The sequence below is a fragment of the Aegilops tauschii genome, chromosome 6 (genome assembly GCF_002575655.3).
Source record: "Aegilops tauschii subsp. strangulata cultivar AL8/78 chromosome 6, Aet v6.0, whole genome shotgun sequence".
NCBI lineage: Eukaryota > Viridiplantae > Streptophyta > Magnoliopsida > Poales > Poaceae > Aegilops > Aegilops tauschii.
In genome coordinates, this window is record NC_053040.3 from 461,582,116 (window position 1) to 461,601,515 (window position 19,400).

Consider the following 19,400-nt stretch of genomic DNA (forward strand, 5'->3'; position numbering starts at 1 on the left):
TCCCTAGGCAATCGATAACTAGACCGGTAATCATTATTGCAATTTTATCTGAGGGAGGCATAAGCTAACATACTTTCTCTACTTGGATCATATGCACTTATGATTGGAACTCTAGCAAGCATCCGCAACTACTAAAGATCATTAAGGTAAAACCCAACCATAGCATTAAAGCATCAAGTCCCCTTTATCCCATACGCAAACAACCTACTTACTCGGGTCTGTGCTTCTGTCACTCACGCCACCCACCATAAGCAAATCATGAACATATTGCAAACCCTACAGCGGGAATCCCTCACGCTTGCGCGACACAGAGAGCACCATAGGACAGCACCAGTAATAAAACATGCAACTCAAACCAATCTTGATCATCTAATAACCCATAGGACAAAACGGATCTACTCAAACATCATAGGATAGTCATACATCATTGGGAAATAATATATAGCGTTGAGCACCATGTTTAAGTAGAGATTACAGCGGGTAAGAGAGAGGTTACACCGCTGCATAGAGGGGGGAAGAGTTGGTGATGATGGCGGTGAAGTTGTTGGTGAAGATTGCGGTGATGATGATGGCCACGGCGGCGTTCCGGCGCCACCGGAAGAGAAGGGGAGAGGGGGCCCCTTCGTCTTCTTCTTCCTTAACCTCCTCCCTAGATGGGAGAAGGGTTTCCCCTCTGGTCCTTGCCCTCCATGGCGTGGGAGGGGCGAGAGCCCCTCCTAGATTGGATCTGTCTCTCTGTTTCTCTCTGTTTCTGCGTTCTCTTCTGCTGCCCTTTCACCGTTTCGTATATATATGGAGATCCGTAACTCCGATTGGACTGAAACCTTCGCCTTGATTTTTATCAAAAATTAGCTTTCTTGCGGCCGAAGAAGGGCATCAACCGCCTTACGGGTGGCCCACGAGGGTCAGGGGCGCCCCCCTGCCTCGTGGCCACCTCGGGCACCGTCTCGCGTGGATTTTTCTTCCGGAATTTTCCAAATATTCCAAAAATAAGCTCCGTCCGTTTTTATCCCATTTGGATTCCGTTTGATATGGATATTCTGCGAAACATAAAACATGCAACAAACATGAACTGGCACTGGGCACTGGATCAATATGTTAGTCCCAAAATTAGTATAAAAAGTTGCCAAAAAATATATGAAAGTTGAATAATATTGGCATGGAACAATCAAAAATTATAGATACGACGGAGACGTATCACGCAGTTCATCGAGGGCAACATTGTTGGGAAACATAGTAGAAACCAAAAAAAATTGCCTCAACTCACTGAACTACTCCATAGTTTCTTCCTTCCTGCCAAAGTAGATAAAAAACAGGGCAATAAGCTCAATGACTTTGATCAGTTATACAAAACATTAAGCAATTACCAGATAAACCAATAAACAAACATGACATCTATCATTGGCAAATTGAGCACCAAATGACATGATTGACCAAGATTTCAGCAAGCTATTGAATATTTACATTTTCGTTATTCGCTACTGACCATTGCACTTATATTGGAACTAAGTAAAAAGAATAAATCACCGAAAAGAACCACTACTAGACTTGAAATTTGTTTAACGCCAAATGCACATTACTGTTGTTTAATAAAATGTAAGCATACTAGCTTATTATACTAGAGATGATACCCGCGCGTTGCAGCAGGAATTGGATGGAGTAATTTCTATGAGAATTGACGGCATGAAACTTTAGTATTTTTATTAGCAATATGGGAATTGAAACTCAAGCACATATATAATGTAATATATTTGATTATTATATAGTTATAGCAAATTTATCTAATATAAGTATAACATGCATGCAAAATTGCATTGGAGCACACGGCGACTACACCCATCGGAATCTTCTCCATTTATTTGCCTCGGGATTCACACTGCTATATAGATAGTATGTATTAGGAGATTATGATTCATGTATCTCTCATATAATATAGCAAAATCCATCTCTGCACCCGAGCTCATCTGCACCCGCGCTGACGAAACAAATCATAACAAATACTAGAAATATTCAAAAAAATCAATTTTTTTTGTGTGGTAGACAATTTGACGCGTGAGACTCACTCCAAATTTCAAGTCATTTGGACATCTGAGCAGCTCTTAGCAAAAAAGACAAATTGGGGGTTTGTAAAACTGTTTACGGTTCATGTACTGTTTTGACCCGATTTGTCTTTTTTGCTGAGAGCTGCTCAAATGTCCAAATGACTTAAAATTTGGAGCGAGTCTCACGCATCAAAGTTTCTACCACACACAAAAAAATTGAAATTTTTTGAATTTATTTTGAATTTTTTACAAAATTTTTTCTAACCGAGTGCAGATAAGCCTGGGCACCGAAACGCCCTACTCTGTATTCGGTGTCCTTTTTGGCCTGACTTTGTTAGTGAGGTGCAGTCCACACCACAAGCGAGGACCTCAACCACCAGCTCCCAACAATCTAATTAATGCACTCACGTTCACACGAAGGCATCTTATCAGGGACGCCCTTCTCCACCATAACTGGCACCGCTCATGTTCTTCTTCCTCGCTCTACTTTTTTGTTTCTTCTTTGCGCTCATCATCTTCTCCTTTGGCAACATGGACATGGGGAAAAACCAGGAGGAACAAGGAAGGTAACATGGACATGAGGAAAAACCAGGAGGAACAAGGAAGGCTATGTGGCCGACGGGGAACAATGTTGTGGCCGATGGGGAAAACGTTGAGGATGAACAAGGTAGCCGTCCGAGCTTGCCGCGTCCCGTGCAAACACGGCCACAACGACATGGTGTCCGCCCTAGCTGCTGAAACCAAGTCCCGCTTTCCCGCGGTCAGTGAGAAATGTCTAGGAAGAAAGCCAGGCGGACGACTACGCCATTGACGACGAGCAAATTAATGCAACCATCATCCAAGCTCGTTGTGTCCTGCGGCGCCCCACGGCTGCGGCCATCGACACCGCGCCTGCCCTGGATTTATTGTCATACGCAGTATACTTCTTGTATTGGATCAAAGCAAACTTAAACATCATTAACTGCATTCCATCCCCAGACAATACTGGACATGTAGATTACAGGGAGTGGAGCCTCCGTGTGCTCCTCGTCCGCTTCCGCTTTAAGGTGGGCCTTTTCTCATGCATAATGACATAATGAGTTGGCATAGTTGCATGTTGAGAGAATTAAATTTAGTGGGCATGCATGATGACATGATGAGGTGGCATAGTCACATGTGAAGGTAATTGAGTCAGCGTGGATCAACTATTTACGTATATAAGATTCGGTATGAACTAAAAAATAACAACTAACATTCATCACAAAACAATGACCAGTGTACTATATCCAGTATGAACTCACTAAACAACTGACCAATCAACTAATTAACCACATGGAAACATTCAGCACAAAGCACTAATTAAGCACATGTTTGCAAATCTAATTTTCCAACTAAACATTGAGCATGGTACATATCCCAACTAATTAATCACTACATGACTGCAAATCTAATTACCACATGATTGCAAACATGCCACCTATGCACAGTGCATATCCCAACTCACTAAACAATGAACAAACCTAGCAAATTTCATAATTTGAGCTTGAATTAGTAGATGTCTGAAGCGTACCTTCTGAGCACATGCGAGGAACCTCCTGCCAGTGAAAATGCCTTTAAATGAAACACACCTCTCCGCTGGCTTGTCGTGGTCACACATACACTCAAATCCATGCCAATGCCGTTGAAATCCAGATCGTACATGGTAGCAGGGATCTGTACGAGCAAAGGACAACCAAAGATTTGGAAGAAACAATTCAGATCGAGCTCCTTGTATTAATCCCCAACTCACAAACCCTAGCCCTAGCAAACTCACCTTGATGATGTTGTCAGAGGAGGAGACGTACTTGATGGAATCCACATTGGTTTCGCCGTCATTCTAGGACACCATAGCGTGGCGGGGCAGTGACCGGCGGTCGGCATGACAACAACGACGAAGAACAGAGACAAGAGTGCGAGAGGGAGAGAGTGCGAGCGAGAAGAGAGAGTGAGGAGGGGTTTGACCATTACCGGCATGCAAAATGGTTTGGCCGTCTCCTCTAATGAGTCTTGTGTGAACAATTACGTCACGTTAGCTTTTCCAGGACCCACATGCTATAATCGTTATCAAATGGGCAAAGCTATCAACCAATATTTCTTTCTTGAGCAGTTTTAAGTTAACATGCTCCTTTTTATTTTATTTTTCACATAAGAGGTAAAAGTATATAATAGATCTAACTGTTGATCCTATTAATTAGTGGTCTGATTAATTTCTTTTTACCTTACTTGTAAAAAGAGAAGGTAAGAAGAAACATGTTAAAATTTGCTTTCTTGTAAAAGATTAGGCCAAGAAATAGGTGTTTGTCCCAAACCTGTAAACCCACGTAGCGCACAAACCTAGCCCACAATGTGGTGACTTTTTGTAATTAACTCTCTTTAAACATTGTCAATAAACATTTTCAAATTATGCAATGTACAATTGCCACATGGACAAAACTTACAATCATGAAGTGGCACAGAAAGCTCAAGTAAAAGGGAAAATATATTGTGTATACCATGATTTATTACTTATATTTGTCCAACCAAAAGAAAATTTACACAGCAAAGTACAGATCACAAAACGTCCGGCGTACATACTAGAAGCCCATATTCAAGTCCACAAAACTCAGAACTCGGATATTGTGGGAAGTTTTATTGTATCTCCATCTTATTATTCTGCAAGAGGTGGCCAGACCGGCACCTCAAACTTTGACAAGTAGCGGCCGCGGGCCGGGCTCAGTGCTGTCCGGGCAGCTTCTCCTTGATCTTGTCCATGATGCCCTTCTTCTCGCCGGTGCCGTCAGTGCCATGCGTCCCAGTACCGGTCATTCCGGTTTGTCCCGGCTGCCCGTAGGTACCGCCTGTGGCCGTGGTGCCATGCGCCCCGGTGCCGGCCATGCCAGTACCCTGCTGTCCATAGGTGCCATCGGCGTGCTGCTGGTCACCGTGGCCACCAGGGAGCTTCTCCTTGATCTTATCCTTGATGCCCTTCTTCCTCCTCCCGCCCATGCCATCATCCTCAGACTATCACGACGAACGAGAAAATTCAGTGATTGGTTCGTTTCATTCAAATCTAAACGGGAAAAATGCAACTATGCAAGTGTTGAAGCAAGAAGTATATATATATACGCACCGAGCTGGAGCTTGAGCTGCCGGAGCGCTGCAGGATCCCGCCGGCCTTGTGCTCCTCTCTCGTGGGCTCGAAATGCCCACCAGCGGCCGCGCCGGTGCCGGTGCCAACGCCGCCGTGCGCGCCCATGCCGGTGCCGGCGCCATGTCCGGCAACCGGGTTACCGTACTCGTCGACGCGGTTGGTCGCCTGGCCGTGCTGCTGTCCCTGGTACTCCATCTTGCACAGGTGCTGATCTTAGTTCTCTCAGAAATCTTCCTGACTTGGCTGCAACTCGTGGCTGTGTTGTGTAAGCAGGTGCAGCACGAGGCACAGTTTATAGCCGACGGGATAAGATCGTCGGAGGCGCTACGTGTGCTCGCGTGAGTGGGTTGCCTGTGACTGATGACTAGCCCATAAAGAGAGGCCGGACGTGTGCAGCTACTGGGCGCGTTCGGGTTGCCACGTCTCTGCTTGTTCTGGAAGAGGTGATGAGATGACACACAACGGACACTTCCAAAAGTCGTCTTGTTTGCTTCGGAAACTGACAGCTCGAGGTGTCGGCATGGAACGAAAATTGAACTATATATACCAAAGGCATCCTATCACTAAAGGTAGGCGCGTTCGGGTTATATGGTCGAGCAATATCAAATTCATTTTTATGCCCGCATCGATTGAAAATCATAACCCGGCTCGCTAAAGTGAAAAATGGGTCGGCAGGTGATGGTATGCTAGCAACACAAGAAGTCGGTTAGGTGACGCATGTTGAGTGCAAGCGCTCGAGTCTCAGGGTGAAAACTTATGGTTCACACGACATTCTTTAGTCGAAGACATTGCATGGAGTTTACTCAAACTCCTCTTCAAGTGAAAATTCATGATCATGCTCAGTGGTTGGCTACAGCGATGACGACGCTCATGTGTCGTTCCCTTTCTGAAAGCATCGTTGTTGAAGCACCTATACTTTTCTAAGGCTACCAGGTGACTTTAAGTTACTCAGGACCCGCTCCCGCCCCCGAAACCCTCGCCGCCGCCACCTTCCCCTGCCCGTCTCCGGCGGGATCCGGCCGCCCTCGCCGCGCGCGGCCCGGATCCGCCCCCCTTCCCCCACCCTTCCTTCCCCGCCCCTCCTTCCGCCCTCGCGTCGCCTCCCCGGGAGGCGGCCGGGGCGCCCCCCGCGCCTCTGCTCTCGGCTTCGCCCCCTCATCCTCTCGCCTGCCCTCGCCAGCGGGCGCCCCCGGCTCCGGCCCGGGGGGTGCCGGCGGCAGCAGGATCTCCTCTCCCCGCGCGCGCGTCCTCCTGGCCCGGGGCAGGGGGCGGCGGCAGTGTCGCTCGGCTTGGCGGCGGTCCGGTGACCCGGTGGGTTGGCCGACGGCGGACGTGGTGGCGGGGCTGCTCCTTGGCGGCGGGGCGGTGTGGCCGACATCGCACCCCCGGCCCAGATCTGGGCCCGGCAGGCCCCATCTGGGTCCTAGCGGGCCTGCCCCCCGGCGTGGCCTTGTTGTCTGCAGTGCGGTGAGGAGGAGCGGCTCGGATATGGGGTGTCGGTGCCGATGGCGTGCCGGAAGCAGCGCGAAGGCGGGAGCTTATGGGCCCACGAGGGCTCGGTCGGGCCTATGGGCCCACGGGCCTGGTGTGCTCCTGCTATTGCGTCCGAACGGCTACCGTCGCTGACGGTGGAGGTGGGGCCCTCCCGCGTGCCGACGGTGCTGATGCCCTAGTCCCGGCTCTGATTCTTCGCCGCGCTGTCCTCACTTCGCGGTGCCGTGGTGGGACGGCGTGGGGGCCTCATGACCGCGTTGGCGCAGGGTGGTGGTTGGTTTGGTGGCTGGATCCGGAGCGCCCGAGGTGCAGGTTGGGATCGGGGAAACCCCTATCGACGTGGCCGACACCGGCGCGGTGGCGCCTGGGGGTGCCACCTGACCTTCCGGGAGGGCGTCGGGGGCTACCCTTCCTCTCGCCTCGTGTACCGGGGGAAACCCTTGGCAGCAGCGTCGTCATTGTCACGATCCTTCTTGGAGGTGTTGATAGGTACCGGCGCTTCGGAGTCTTGGAGCCTAGTGGAAGATCTCGGTGGGCGCAGCGAGCGCGAGGCTTCTTCATTTTTGTTGATCCGCCGTTGTCGACATTTGTTTCTTTTGCTCTTTCTCGGTCGTTTCTTTTGGGCGTGGCTATGCTGCTTCTGCCCCAGCACCTATCTCTGTATGGTTCGGTTGGTTGCTTTGTATACAAAGCAGGGGTAACCCTTTTTTGGTATACCTTTCTAAGGGCATTTCTAAGCGACCCCCTAAAACTTAAGAGAGTAAAAGTCTTAGTGGAGTATAAATACTTCACTAAGTTTTGGCAGGACCTAGCCGATCCCCTAAACTTAGCGGAGTAATTTTTTTTCATTTGCATTTCAATTTCGGCCACAGAAACACATTTCTTTGCTTCTTTATTTTATTCAACGACATTGGGTTACATAATAATTCACCAATTCTTTGCTAGAAGAGCAAGACCAAAGAAAATAAGAACCACAATTAGGCATTTTAGAAGATATCCAACTTCCATAACTGCTTCCACTAGTTGGATTGATATCTTCTCGATGCCTTCATTGTTGATCTGCGGATTCTCGATCTTGCATACTTCATATTTCTTTTTTGATTCTAAAGAAGTCTACGTTGCTTCCCCTCTATTTTTTCCTCTAATCTCACATCTAGTCTCATGTTTAGCCTCAATTCTAGCAACGTGTGCACGAACATCTACTAATTTTCATGCTACAATAGATCGATGTATTCTTCTTCCCAATACCAAAACATGCATCCATCATCCTACACACATAGATGAGCATCAATGAGCTACCGAAATAGAGCCGAATCCGGTGGAAAACCGAATCAAAACAAGCACATACCCCATGGTTTGTGCATTTGAAGAACACCCATCCAGGATGTTTCGGCGTGGTAGAAACTCGACGCACCACTTGTCGTGTGCAGTCATCGCATTGTATGACCGGCAGCTGCAAGCCGGTGAGCTGATGCGCGAGCGCCGGGCCCGGGCGACGGTCGGCCGTGTAGTTGCCGGAGAACCGACGGCGGGAGCGATTAGAGTGGCTAGAGGAAGAGCCGATACCTGCATGTGGCGCGGAGGGTTTGCCGGAGCTGTGTGGGCCGCTTCTCGGCCAATCCATGGCATGGCGCAGCTCCCGGTGGCCGGAAATGTCAAATCCGCTGCAGATCCCCTCGATTTTTGGCCGGCGGCAGGACGAGGAGGTGGTAGAGGACAACGACGAAGGCCTACAAGGCTTCCCTGGCGGCCTGCCGGTACCGACGGGGAGGGGGGAGGGGTAGGAGGGGCGGTGGGGGTGAAGATGCGGCGCGGGAGGGGAGGGAGAGGCAGCAGAGGAGAGCCGCGTTGTTTTACTCCGTGGAGCAAAGATGGTGTAAATATAGGGTAATTTTAGGGAGATAAGTCAAATTTTACTCCTTTAGACAGGATTCAGGATTGGCCAGGTGCCGGTTAGTGGAGTAAAAAAGCTAAATATACTCCACTAACCTGTTATAGGGGATCGGTTAGAAATGCCCTAAAAGCATCATTGTTGAAGCGCCTATATTGTTACCCATGGTTGCTATCATTGATACTTGTTGTTGTTTGCTGCGGGTGTTGTTCACCTTTTTTTGGTCTTCCTTTCGTAATAGTGTTGTTCTCGTGCATTCTCGATATCTTGAGTAGCTCATGAGTCGTGCTGGTGCAAAGACAGGGTGTAACAAATATCTTTTCAATATTTGATATCCCATATTGGAAAAAATATCTGTAGGGTGATCATCTTCATTTGTAATCGAGAAGAACTATCATTAGCACTCTTTGGCCAATTTCTACTTGGCATTTGTGATCGATTTTTTTGATCTTCCCGGCAGAAAGTTAGCTTGAAGGCCAGCCACAAGCAAGACTCCTGTTCATTTAGTTTTGATTAGGAGAACAACTAATCGACGAGAGGAGGTCGGTTATCTGAGCTAGGAGCCTAGAACAGTACTGCCATTATGCTGAAGTTTCCGGACGAGATGTGAGCTGACATGTCACTTGTCGGGATGGCATTTGTCAAGAGTCAAGATGAATGAGAGAGACAACAGCCTGGTATGAACTTCCAAGAAATGCAAGTATGAAACGCCATGCACAATAAGTACATTCATCCCGAATTCCACACGTACGTGAGTACGTCCACTCACACTCCACGCGCGGTGTGGTGTGTTGCGCGTACGGCCGGTCGCCCTCTCATGCATTTCATTGCACGGCAGTGATCTGCATTAAGGATCGATTTGAGAAGAAACTGAGCTGCTGAAAGAGCAAGCTCATATCATACGGAGGCCGATTAATTTTTATTAATTCGGTCCTCACGAGTATGCCTATATTTCTCTTATCTTTTTTTTAGGTTCTAGTTGGAGTTAGGAAATGGCTGGACTTCTATCGATCCCGATTCTTCTGGCAGAGTGATGAACTAAAGCGAAAATACAGACTAGCCAAATGGGATATTATTTGTAGACCTAAAGACCAAGGGGTCTTGGCATTGAGAATCTTGAAGTGAAGAACAGATGCCTTCTCAGTAAGTGGCTGTATAAGTTATCTGTTAAAACGGAGGCCACATGGGCGCAGATTCTCCGTAGCAAGTACCTTCACTCCACTTTGTCCCAGGTAACAGTGAGGCCGATGGATTCGCCTTTCTGGAAAGGACTGATGAGAGTTAAATCGTTTTTTTAATAGGACAAAGTTTATAGTCGGAAATGGTACCACCACGAGATTTTAGGAGGATACTTGGCTAGGGGAAACACCCCTAGCGCTTCAATATCCATCCCTGTATCGCATTGTTCAACGACGGGACGATTCCGTTGCATCAGTGCTTCAGTCTATCCCTCTCAATATTCACTTCAGGAGGACGCTTGCCGGAAACCGTTGGGAAACCTGGATCCATCTTGTGAGTAGACTGATGGAGGTTCAGCTTTCTTAACAGCCCAACCAGTTGCACTGGAAGCTTACTAGGAATGGAGAATTTTCGGTTAAATCCACGTATATGGATTTTATCAATTCTAACTCTATTCCTAGTTCCAAACATGTTTGGAAAGTCAACGTTCCTTTGAAAATTAAAGTGTTTATGTGGTTTGTGTATAAACAAGTCATTTTAACTATGGACAATCTGGCAAAACGCAATTGGACAGGACCTACAAGATGTAGTTTTTGTAATATGGATGAATCCATCAAACACCTCTTTCTTGACTGCCCGTTAGCAAAAAAATTATGGCGGTCGGTTCACATAGCGTTTAACATTACTCCTCCGAACTCTGTTGGCACGTTATTTGGGACGTGGCTTAACGGGATAGATCCCGTAACAGCGAGACACATTCGCGTAGGAGTATGCACTTTATTGTGGGCAGTTTGAAACTGCAGAAATGATTTGGTTTTTAACAGAACAACAAATATTCATGTTTTGCAGGTTATCTTCCGAGCCACTACGTTGATTCGTATGTGGTCACTACCCACTCCGACGGAGGCCGGGGAGCGTTTGGTTACTGGATCTATCCGGTGGGAGATGGTAGCTCGGGCTATTTTCAATCATTGGATGGCGGTCATGTAATAGGATAGGCAATTAGTCTTCCTATCTTTCTTTTGCAAGCCGGTTGTGGCCTCATGTCTGATAACTCTGTTCTGCTCTCTGTGAGTTTTTTTTTTTCCTTTCGTTCAGACTGTAGGACCTTTGTTAAACCTATTTACTTATTTATGTTAGTTGGCCATATGCATCTTTTTTATGCAGAGGCCGGGGAGTCCTCTTTTTGAAAAGAAAAAGAAATCCTAAGTGGTCAGTGTGATATTATGGCGGTACCAATGAAAAGAAAGCCTATAGTTGGACGTTGCTAACAAATTTTGGTTTCGCGTCTTATTTTGCTTGGCTCTTGATAGATCGATATGCACGTGCCTCGGATTACTTTAACATAAATAAACACGGTTGTCTGAGGTAGAAGCGTAGAATAGGACTGTTCTTATGCGGAAGTTTCCACGCATGGTGTGAGCTGACTTGTTACTGGGATGGTCCTTGTAAAGATGAATGAGAAAGAGCAACAGCTCACCGAAACGTGTATGAACTTCCATGAAACGGGGGTATGAAATGGCATGCATAGTACTCCCTCCGTCTTTTGAAAGATTTCAAATGAACTATCACATACGAATGTATATAGAAATATTTTAGAGTGTAGATTCACTCATTTTGCTTCATATATAGTCATTTGTTGAAATCTCTAAAAAACAATATTTAGGAACGGAGGGAGTACATTCTTCTCGAATTCCACACGTCCACTCACACTCCACACGGCGGTGCATGTGTTGAGTTGTGTGTACGGCCGGTCGCCCTCATGCATACCATTGCACGGCGGAGATCAAACGGGTTCACAGAACTAACACTACCATTGATTCATTTAGCCTAGGCCCCACCTGTCACTGCCAAAGGTATGTTGGTACTCCTATCTCGATCCCGCTGTCTCCACGGGGAAGAGCTGTGCTTCATCAAAGGTATGCATTCGGTTTGAAAAGCTTAGCGGAGTCAGCTTGAACCCCCTGCCCTTCTCCGCCTTGTATCTGGAGGCGGCGATATATAGCCGCGGCAGAAGCAGAGCAGCAAAAGAACACAACCAAGGCGCGCGTACTTTGGGGAGGAGAAATTCAGGTATTTCCCCATCTCATTCAAACATTTGCCTTCTGCAAGCAAGCTTGTGTTTCAAACATGTCTTGGCATGCTTCAAAATTGCCCAGCTCTTCCATATCATGTTCTTCTTTCTACCATTTTAGGCTGAAATTAAACGATGCAATACACCATACAGAGTTGTCTGCAGGTTGTGCGCCCACTAATGTTCTTGCTTGTTTCTTACATATGCTCTTGCTTGCTTGTGATTTTTTTTATTATGGTGCAAAAACACTCTACTTGACGAGTTTACCAGACTTCAAACTGAATTATATATGAAACCATTGTACTCCCTCTGTTCCAAAATAACAGAAATTATATGATTTTCCTAAGTGAAACTTTCACTGACCTCTGTTCATCCTCGCGTCTGTGGCCCCAGCGTCGCAGCCCAACCCCTTGGCATCCCAGCAGCGCCGCTAGAACCTCAGTGTCACCCCCCTCCTCCATGTGCTTCCGTTTACCGACATGGTGGCCGCCCATCACCATTGCCGCCTCCCCGCGTTGTTCCTCCCCGTGCATAGCTAGTGCCTCCATTTGATCAAGTCTGTATAAAAATATATCAACATCTACAGAACCAGAATTATTTCATTAGATTCATTATGAAATGTATATTTGATATCGTAGATCTTTGCGGGTTATTCTATGTCGAACCTAAAAAAGTTTGACTTGTGAAAATCCTAGAACTTTAATTATTTGGGAACGGAAGGAGGACTAACTATTACTACTCCTACAAACCACGAGTCTTTTATTAGACATAGTATATTGCACAATTACAGTTACAGTACTGTCTTGTAATACTAGGTTGCAATTTTATGGCAAAATCTCATGACTCTGGCTGCTATGTTTGTTTCAAGTCAATCATATAAGCATGCATTCAAGGCTAAATTTGTTCAACGTTGTTGATTGCCAGGGAACTGCTCCAAAATGTTACCTGTTATAAAATTTGCTCTCTTGCCATCTGTGCTCATACTGGCATCAGCTTCAAGTTTCTGGGCACTGGCATCCAGCAATAAGACTGATCTGGATGCCTTGATAGCATTAAAGGCGGGTCTAAGCCGTCACTCGTATGCACTAGATTCATGGAACACAACTGCTGACTTCTGCCAATGGCATGGTGTCATCTGCAGCCTCAATCATAAGCAAAGGGTCTCAGCACTTAATCTCTCCTCGGCGGGCCTTCGTGGATATGTAGCTCCTTCCCTGGGGAACCTCACTTACCTGAGAAGTCTAGATCTCAGCTACAATCTATTTCATGGTGAAGTCCCATGGACAATTTCCCAGCTGTCACAAATGTCATATCTTGACCTCTCAAACAATTTGCTCCAGGGAGAAATTCCTTGGACAATTGGCCAGCTCAGACAGTTATCACACCTCTATCTCTCAAATAATTCAATTGAAGGTGGGATCATGTATGGCCTGAGGAACTGCACCCGTCTTGTCAGCATCAAACTTGGCCTGAACAAGCTCCACCAAGAAATCCCTGATTGGCTTGGAGGCTTGTCAAGGATTGAGGTCATGTCACTAGGGAAGAACAAGTTCACAGGGATCATCCCACCATCACTTGGCAACTTATCATCGCTGCGGATATTGAACATCAATGACAACCAGCTGAGTGGTCCGATTCCTGAGAGTCTTGGCAGGATCAGTAAGCTTGAGAAGCTAGGACTGCAAGTAAACCACCTCTCAGGCACCATCCCAAGAACGGTCTTTAACATGTCCTCACTCGCCCACATCGGTCTGCAGATGAACGAGCTAAGCGGCACACTTCCCTCCGGATTGGGCAATGGGCTACCAAAAATCGACCACCTTATCCTTGCTCTGAACCATTTCACTGGAAGAGTTCCATCTTCACTTGCAAATGCAACCACGATTCAGTCACTTGACCTCTCTGTTAACAAACTCACTGGATCCGTGCCTCCAGAGATTGGAGCACTCTGCCCGAACTTCCTGATTCTTAAAGGAAACCAGCTGAAGTCAAGCACTGCCCAGGACTGGGGGTTCATCACTTCATTAACAAATTGTACTAGTGTTAAAGGTGTCATATTGCGACACAACAGGTTTAGTGGTGTGCTTCCAAATTCTATCGCAAACCTGTCCAGGCAACTCGAATTTTTTGATATTAGTTTCAATGAGATTTATGGCAAGATACCAGTTGGCATTGGCAACTTCCCTTACCTAATCAAGCTCGGACTCTCTAGAAATCGATTTACAGGTGCCATACCAGACAGCATAGGGAACTTGAAAATGCTCCAGTGGTTGACACTAGATAATAACCGTATTTCTGGCACGATGCCGTCCTCGCTCGGGAACTTAACACAGTTGGAGCACCTTTCAGTAGCTAACAGTGTCTTGCAAGGATATCTTCCAGCAAACCTTGGAAATCTCCAACGGATCGTTGATGCAAACTTTTCAAACAATGCGCTTTCAGGTCCCTTACCTACAGAGATTTTTAGCCTCTCATCCTTGTCATACATTCTGGATTTGTCTAGGAATCATTTCAGTAGTTATCTTCCATCCCAAGTAGGTGGCCTCACAAAGCTGACATACTTGTACATCCATGAGAACAACCTATCTGGGATGCTGCCAGATACACCCAGCAACTGTGAGAGCTTGATGGAGCTCCGTTTGGATGGTAATTACTTCAATGGTATCATTCCTCTGTCCATAAGCAGAATGAGAGGCTTGGTACTACTGAATTTGACCAAAAATGCACTCACAGGTGCAATCCCTCGAGAGATAGGGCTCATGAATGGTCTGAAAGAACTGTACCTTGCACACAATAATTTGTCTGCACAGATTCCCGAGACCTTGGAAAGCATGACATCACTTTACCAGCTTGACATATCCTTCAACCTTCTTGATGGGCAAGTCCCAGCACGTGGTGTGTTCGCCAATTTAACCGGATTCTTATTTGATGGGAATGATAAGCTTTGTGGTGGTATTTCCGAGTTGCATCTGCCTTCATGCCCAACCAAACCAGTTGTGCATCGTCAAAGAATAACTCACGTCGTTCAAAATGCAGTGATTTCTAGTGCAAGTATCATCTTACTTCTGTGCTTGATCCTGGCACTAGTTGTCTTCTCATTAAAAGGGAAATTAAGAATACCATCAGTTAGAACAGCACCACTAGCTCCGTCATTCATGAATGACATGTATCCTCGAGTTTCTTACTCAGACTTGGCCCAAGCAACAGATGGCTTCACAGCCAACAATACAGTTGGCACAGGACGGTATGGATGTGTTTATAAGGGTAGGATGTTACTGAAAGAGTCTGTAATTACTGTCGCTGTGAAGGTTTTTGACCCTGAGCAATCTGGCTCTTCAAGAAGTTTTGTGGCTGAGTGTAAGGTACTTAGCAAAATTCGCCACCGCAATTTGATTGGCATCAGAACTTGCTGCTCTGACTTGAACCAAAATGACTTCAAAGCCATTGTATTTGATTTCATGCCTCACGGTGATCTTGACAAGTGGTTACATCACGACACTTATGCACCCAATTCAGTCAAAGTTCTAACACTAATGCAGAGACTGAGCATTGCTGTTGATATTGCGGCGGCACTAGACTATTTGCACAACAACTGCCAGCCAGCAATGGTTCACTGTGACTTGAAGCCCAGTAACATTCTTCTTGGGGAGGGCATGGTTGCTCATGTTGGGGACTTTGGCCTAACGAAGATTGTCACCGATCCAGAAGGCGAGCAATTGATCAATTCGAAGAGTTCGGTGGTGGGAACAATTGGATATGTTGCTCCAGGTAACTGATTTTCTTATCCTGTTTTTAGGTCCAGCAAGTGTTGTGGTGGTTTGGCATATTACTCATGTCGTTAGTGCAGTGCAGAATACGGTGAAGGTGGTCAGATATCTCCATCTGGGGATGTCTATAGCTTTGGTATCGTGCTCCTTGAGATGTTTACAGCAAAGACGCCTACAGAGGCAATGTTCACCGGTGGATTTACCTTACTAGAGTATGCAAAGATGGCATATCCAGCACAACTGATGGAGATTATTGACCCTCTTCTGCTATCAGTTGAGAATACACAGGGAGATATCAATAGCATCATGTACTTTGTCACAAGACTTGCCCTAGAATGCAGTAGGAAAAGACCAACTGAAAGGTTGTCCATCAGAGATGTTGTAGCTGAGATGAACAAGATAATGGCTTGCCATGCTGCAGGAGTAACTAGGCAAAGCGGTTCCGGGTGATTGAACAGCAGTGCTTTAATTTCACAAGATATCCTAGCTGCGAGAAGAAAAATCAGTTGAGGGTTAGTATAAGAGCATGTCAGACAGTAGTACTCCTTATATATTAATTGTGTGCACATTTACTCATTAGTTCTCTACTTCATTAAACAATCATTATTTCGCATATTTCTACGGGAAAAACTGTCAGATAGAAGCACTTATGAGCTGCAAAAGAGAAAGCAAAATATCATAACCGTATTGTTTTGGTATTATATTTTACCTGGTTCACATGTCAAATATCGCTTCTGGCTTTCTTCGCCACAATGGACTTTGGTTCTCTGTCTGGTAAACTTATCCGCAACCCATTAGCATTTATTCAGAGTTTTGAGTTGCAGCGGCAGTCATGTACATCTCAAGGGAAAATAAAATGTCAAGAAAATCAGTTTCTTACTTGGGAATAGCAAAATATAAAGTACTCCCTCCGTTCCGAATTACTTGTCGCAAGTATGGATGTATCTAGATGTATTTTAGTTCTAGATACATCCATTTGTGCGACGAGTAATTTGGAACGGAGGGAGTACTTAGTTAGGAACGATAAAATACAGTGATCTATGGAGAAAGCGTAACTCTACTTCCTTTGGAATAAAGGGGAGGGGGGGGGGGGGGGGGGGGGGGACAACCCGAGTAACAAACACGGAAAGTGAGATGCATATTGTATAGCAACTGGTAAATATCATAACCAAGCAGTTTGTACCTAAAAATAGCCTGTACCTTGATGTTCCAGATTAGAAGGCTTATCTTCAGTTTCTTGCTAGAGCTGCATACAGGGAGTCAAACAGGACAGTTCAATCAGTTTCACTATAACATATTGCCTTTTTTTGCACAGAACATATTGCTTTTTTCTTGACTACGTATGGGCACATGACTACATTTATTTACACCTAAGACCACCAATATATGCATGTGTAATTTCACAGAGCACTAGCCATTTCATGCAACTCCACGAAAGAATACTCAAGGGATCAGCAGGTCATATCCGCCGAGTACTAACTGGAAGCAGACACATTCAGTTTAATGCCTGACAATTTGAAATTATAGAAGGAATTTTTCCTATTTCTTTATTAAATGGTACAGTATATGATTTCTCAAAAAGAATTAGAAAAGTCTGTAGGTTTGACACAACCAAGTAAAAGCCGGCATGAAATTTTACTGAAACTATGTTTCTTTACCATGATAAACTGCAGTCCATGTCATTAAACATTCTGAAGCTTAAAATGTTAGTCACACCGCAGAGAACTAGGCATCCCTGAATCCCTAATATGTAAAATTTCTCAAACTTCGTCAGATAAGTCTATATGTTTGGCACAACCAAGTAAAAGCAGGCATGATTTTTTACTGAAACTATGTTTATTTACCATGATGAACTACAATCCATGTCAACAAAGATTCTGAAGTTTAAAATGTTAGCCACACCCCATAGAAATTGACATCCCTGAATCCCGGCAAAATATGTGTGTCGAGGTAGATCACTAGAGAAGTTAAAGCTGGAGAACCCAGAATCATTCATCGAGCCCGTTCCCTTCTTCAATGCAGTTCCAATATAAACATTCACTTAGATCTAGGAGTAGTACTAAATCCAAAATTGCAAACCTTTACGGATCAATGCCGCCAACAAGGAATCCATACCTGAATTTTCCGTACAAATCTCCAGTCAGCTGCCGCATACTGCCTGAACAGGAGGAGGAGGCGAGCAGGAGGCAGTACTTTGGTGTCGAGCAGCATCTTCAGGTACCGGGCGAGGCGACGGCTCCCAAGACAGAGTCCAGCGCGATGCAGAGGGCGCTGCCCGATTCTTGGACGGTGGTGCAGACAAGAAGCTCTAGCGGGAGGTGGCGGGCGCGGGCGGCGAGGAAAGACGGATCGTCGGCGAGGCGGCGGTAGCGCCGGCAAACTACACGGCAGCGGAGGACAGCGTGGGCGGGGAGGCGGAAGAGGATTTCCGCGACGACGTCGAATCTCGCCGCCGTCGCCGACACGTTGAGAGGCATCCGGAAAAATATTCTGCGCGGCAGGCCTCATAGGCTGTGTTTGTTTGGGCTTCAGTTTCAACAGATTCAGCTGTGGACTTGCTGTGCTGGCAAAACTGCTGTGCCGCGGAAACAGCTGTAATAAAGGTTAGCTGTTTGTCAATGTAGCCGTGGAAACGACTCTGAGATGATGAAAAGCCTAAAATGCCCTTAAAGTACTGAGATCGGTATAACTTGTTGATTTAGTATTAATAGATTGTTTAAATGGTATCTTGATTGACAGGGAATGATTTGTTCTATGGTAATGCATAAAATCTTTCATAAAAATATTTTTTCACTTTCTTGCTCATATATACATAGAATAATAGTGAGCAAAAGAATTATGTTGTCACATCGCTACTCCATGCAAGTCACAATTGCCCGTACAATACAAAAGATAGTCCATATGACTAATAATCCGTACAAAAGAGAGCTAAAGGATTAGACTGTCCATATAATTCATAATCCGTACATATAAGTAGATGTCGTACAAATACTAATCTATGTAGCTTGTCGCGCAATAAACAAAGAGTTCGCAATCCTATCACGCGTGTCGTTCATGTTGCCTTCATCAGAGGAAGTGGGAACGGCGTCGCCAAGCAAAGGTGTTGACCGTGGGACTGCAGGCATGTAATTTTCATTCTCATCACATTTATCAAACTCTTTATCGTGTAGCTTGCTGTCCCTAATGAAATTGTGAAGCGTCATGCAAGCACTGATAATCATCGTCTGACTTCCCACCTTGAAGTGTGGCACATCCCTTAGGATGCGCCATTTCTGCTTGAGCACACCAAATGAGCGTTCAATCACGTTCCGGAGAAAAGAATGATCATGATTGAACACCTCAAATTTACCACTCGGTGGGCGGTGTCCAGCACGAAATTCTGCAAGGTGATAGGTTGTCCCTTTGTAAGGAGCTAGATATCCCATCCGGTTTGGATAACCGGAATCAACAAGGTAGTACATATCTACATCCATAGAGAATAAATTAGAGAACATGTACAAAATAATAGAAACATTCTATACAAAATTCTAACACTTGATTTGTGTACCTTTAGGAGGCGCGGGATAAGTAGTAGCATACTTCTCGATACTGTGATGGAAAATCCGTGTGTCATGTACCGACCCCGCCCAACCGGCAACGACAAAGGTAAATCTCATGTCAAAGTCACAAACTGCCAACACATTTTGACTTGTGTAACTATGTCGTCCCATATAGTTACAGGTCTCTTTTGCGGGAACTATAATGGGAATGTGAGTTCCATCAATTGCACCAATACAACCTTTGAAGTGAGGCCAGAAACGCTTGT

The 19,400-nt window shown here is 45.8% G+C and overlaps 2 protein-coding genes and 1 long non-coding RNA gene across 3 annotated transcripts; 1 reads left to right on the top strand and 2 right to left on the bottom strand.

Moving 5' to 3' along the window:
• Positions 1-4,526: 4,526 nt before the first annotated feature.
• Positions 4,527-5,523, bottom strand: LOC109773992 (dehydrin DHN3). The gene is made up of 2 exons (XM_020332713.4): positions 5,170-5,523; positions 4,527-5,060 (listed from the first exon to the last, which is right to left on the bottom strand). The coding sequence occupies exons 1-2, from the start codon at positions 5,383-5,385 to the stop codon at positions 4,773-4,775; spliced, it is 504 nt and encodes a 167-aa protein (XP_020188302.1). The 5' UTR covers positions 5,386-5,523; the 3' UTR covers positions 4,527-4,772.
• Positions 5,524-12,096: 6,573 nt separating this feature from the next.
• LOC141026293 (uncharacterized) lies at positions 12,097-12,885 on the bottom strand. The gene is made up of 2 exons (XR_012188161.1): positions 12,774-12,885; positions 12,097-12,408 (listed from the first exon to the last, which is right to left on the bottom strand). It is a non-coding gene; the product is annotated as an uncharacterized lncRNA (long non-coding RNA).
• On the top strand, positions 12,767-16,079 carry LOC109773995 (uncharacterized). The gene is made up of 2 exons (XM_073502463.1): positions 12,767-15,596; positions 15,681-16,079. The coding sequence occupies exons 1-2, from the start codon at positions 12,767-12,769 to the stop codon at positions 16,043-16,045; spliced, it is 3,195 nt and encodes a 1,064-aa protein (XP_073358564.1). The 3' UTR covers positions 16,046-16,079.
• The last annotated feature ends 3,321 nt before the right edge of the window (positions 16,080-19,400 follow it).